This window comes from Austrofundulus limnaeus, unplaced genomic scaffold, assembly GCF_001266775.1.
Source record: "Austrofundulus limnaeus strain Quisiro unplaced genomic scaffold, Austrofundulus_limnaeus-1.0 Scaffold597, whole genome shotgun sequence".
Classification (NCBI taxonomy): Eukaryota; Metazoa; Chordata; class Actinopteri; order Cyprinodontiformes; family Rivulidae; genus Austrofundulus; species Austrofundulus limnaeus.
This window is the reverse complement of record NW_013952999.1, coordinates 40,838-43,710: the sequence shown is the minus strand read 5'-3', so window position 1 is coordinate 43,710 and position 2,873 is coordinate 40,838. Positions and strand designations below refer to the sequence as shown.

At 42.1% G+C, this 2,873-nt stretch overlaps 1 protein-coding gene across 1 annotated transcript in view; it reads left to right on the top strand.

Moving 5' to 3' along the window:
- Positions 1-1,305: 1,305 nt before the first annotated feature.
- The window catches only part of pi4k2a (phosphatidylinositol 4-kinase type 2 alpha), a gene marked incomplete in the record, with an annotated part of 13,465 nt that continues 11,897 nt past the window's right edge, over positions 1,306-2,873 (top strand). The window contains 1 exon segment of the mRNA XM_014026864.1: positions 1,306-1,824. Within this exon segment, the coding sequence (XP_013882318.1) occupies positions 1,483-1,824 (342 nt within the window).

Here is a 2,873-nt window from a genome sequence, read left to right as displayed (position 1 = left end):
TTCAAGAGGTAGTCACCTGAAATGGTTTTCCAACAGTCTTGAAGGAGTTCCCAGAGATGCTCAGCACTTGTTGGCTCTTTTGCCTTCAGTCTGCGGTCCAGCTCACCCCAAACCATCTGGATTGGGTTCAGGTCCAGTGACTGTGGAGGCCAAGTCATCTGTCGCAGCACCCCCATCACTCTCCTTCTTGGTCAAATAGCCCTTACACGCTTACCAAATGCTTTGGGTCTGGGTACCCCTTACAAGGGCAAAATAAAATAAAATGGGACCCCTCATAAACCCGATGCTGTTTTAAAAGATAATTTACTGTCATTTCAACCCCCAAATGCCATGGGAATATGTGTTTTAGTTTAGTTTGTTTTATTAGTTCATTGTTCTCAATGCATTTAAAAAGATAAAAACCAAATTAATAATTTAGTGAAATCTTTTGAGGACCCCTAACATAACTCTCACGGACCCCTGGGGGTTGTGGGACCCCAGTTTGAGAATCTATGCCTTACACAGCCTGGAAGTGTGTTATGGGTCATTGTCCTGTTGAAAAATAAATGATGGTCCAACTAAACACAAACCTGCAAGATGCTGTGGTAGCCATGCTGGTTCAGTATGCCTTCAATTTTGAATAAATCCCCAACAGTGTCACCAGCAAATCACCCCCACACCATCACACCTCCTCCTCCATGCTTCACAGTGGGAACCAGGCATGTAGAGTCCATCCGTTCACCTTTTATGCGTCGCACAAAGACACGGTGGTTGGAACCAAAGATCTCAAATTTGGACTCAATAATAGATGGATGGATAAAGTGTTTAAATGTGAATTATATTAGTTTAGGGTCATCATAATTGACGGGGTCCACATCTGTCCCGCAAGTGAGCTCATTCCAGCTCATGGTGAGTTTTTTTAAAATACAAATTGGAGAACAAAAACATTTAATTAATGGCAAATATTTATATCACAAAGTGGATCCTGTTATTCAGATATTCTATGACAATGTTATTTATATGTATTTTTTGTTTTAATTGGATGTCCTTAATGTGCAACAGATACTAGATGTTAGAATTTTAAAGACCAGCAAAGAATATTTATTTACTCTTCTGGTATTTGAGGGAAAACTAAAAACTTCTTATTTCCATAATTTACCTTGTAAATCACAAAACGTTTATCAAAAGCCTTTTTGTACAGTTAATTGATTGAGTTAATAAGTTCTCACATGTTTCCCGTGTAGGGAATAACCGTGTCCAATCAGCGTAGGAAATTTGGGTTCTGATCGCTGATTGGTTACTGATCAAACCACTCAACATGTCCCGCCTCTTCCCGGAAGCTGACAGTCATCTGATTTTCTCTTCTCTTGCTGTGTTTTCCTTTTAGCCAATGCTACAACAAAACAGCTATCCCAGCTTTGTTGTTGCTTCTTTTTCGCCTTCTTTCTCCTTTTTTAAACCACTTCACAGAAGACACAACAACTACTCGACCACCTCTGAAGTATGGATGAGACGAGTCCGCTTGTCTCCCCGCTCCTGGTGGATTCGGGTGGGTTTAGCTACTGCCCCGCAGAGCCCGCCAGCCCCCGGGGCGCGTTCGGAAGCACACCGGGTTCTGTGGTGCGTATCCCGGCCAGCAGTCCGGAGCGCAGCCGGGAGAGACAGCCGCTCCTGGACCGGGACCGGGGGAACGCGTCCAGGGAGCCGCACAGGAACGAGTTCCCAGAAGATCCCGAGTTTAGAGAGATCATTCGTAAGGCCGAACGAGCCATAGAGGAGGGCATCTACCCGGAGAGGATCTACCAGGGCTCCAGTGGAAGCTACTTTGTCAAAGACTCACAGGGGGTAAGAGGAGCTGCTTCTAATCTACAACTACTGACAAAACTTCACAACGTTGTCATTTTTCCCCCTTAATTTGACTGTAATTTTGACAAAACAGTGTTTTGGTGAAGTGCTTGCAGAAAGGCCTCCTTTAGCCATGACAAGGAAGAGTGAAACTAACATTAAAACTACCTGAACCTACATAAACATCTTAACAACTAACTGTAGAATCAAACACTTCAGTCCACAGATACATTCAACAATAATATAAAAAACTGTTCCACGTCACAGTTCACTGAAAGCTTGAAGTAACTTATTTAAGACAAAACCCAACATTTTATGTTTGTTTTGATACACATTATTTAAAACTCTTTTAAAGCGTATTGTTAATCTGCAGGTAGATACTCATTTTCTGATCCATCTGCTGAGAAACAGCACAGGTCAGCATTGATCTCTCCTGTCTGCCTAATGTAAACATCAACACTCAATCAGCTGGAATGTTGTTTTTGCCTTTATTGTCAAATAAAGTAAATGCTCTGTTTTTTTTTAAATCTCTGAAACAGTTTCGTGTCAAATTGAACAGAAAATGTCGAACACGCGCACGTCTTATTTGCTGCAGGAATACTTTTGCGAAACTGATGCCCAATGACTCGGATAAAACAAGAGAACGCAGTGCAGTGTTGCCAGAACAATGACTACACACTAGGGGTGTAAGAAAATATCGATACATTGAAGTATCGCGATATTTTATTTCCCGATACTGTATCGATATTCTAAAGCCCTGTATCGATTTTTTATCAATGTTTACAATGTCAACTTTCCTGCCAGCCATTCATTTTTATGTTGTAGTTCAGCCTCTGACCACTAGTTGGCAGCAGTGAGCCAGGCTCACTGCTGCCAACTAGTGGGGCTCACTGCTGCCAACTAGTGGTCAGAGGCTGAACTACAACATAAAAATGATGCTAATTGGCAGCAGTGAGCCAGCCATTAGGCTACTCTACCTCTTGAGGTAGAGGCTATTGTTAAGTGTTGGGTGACCATATTGTAAATTCATATTAAAAACTAAAAGCTGC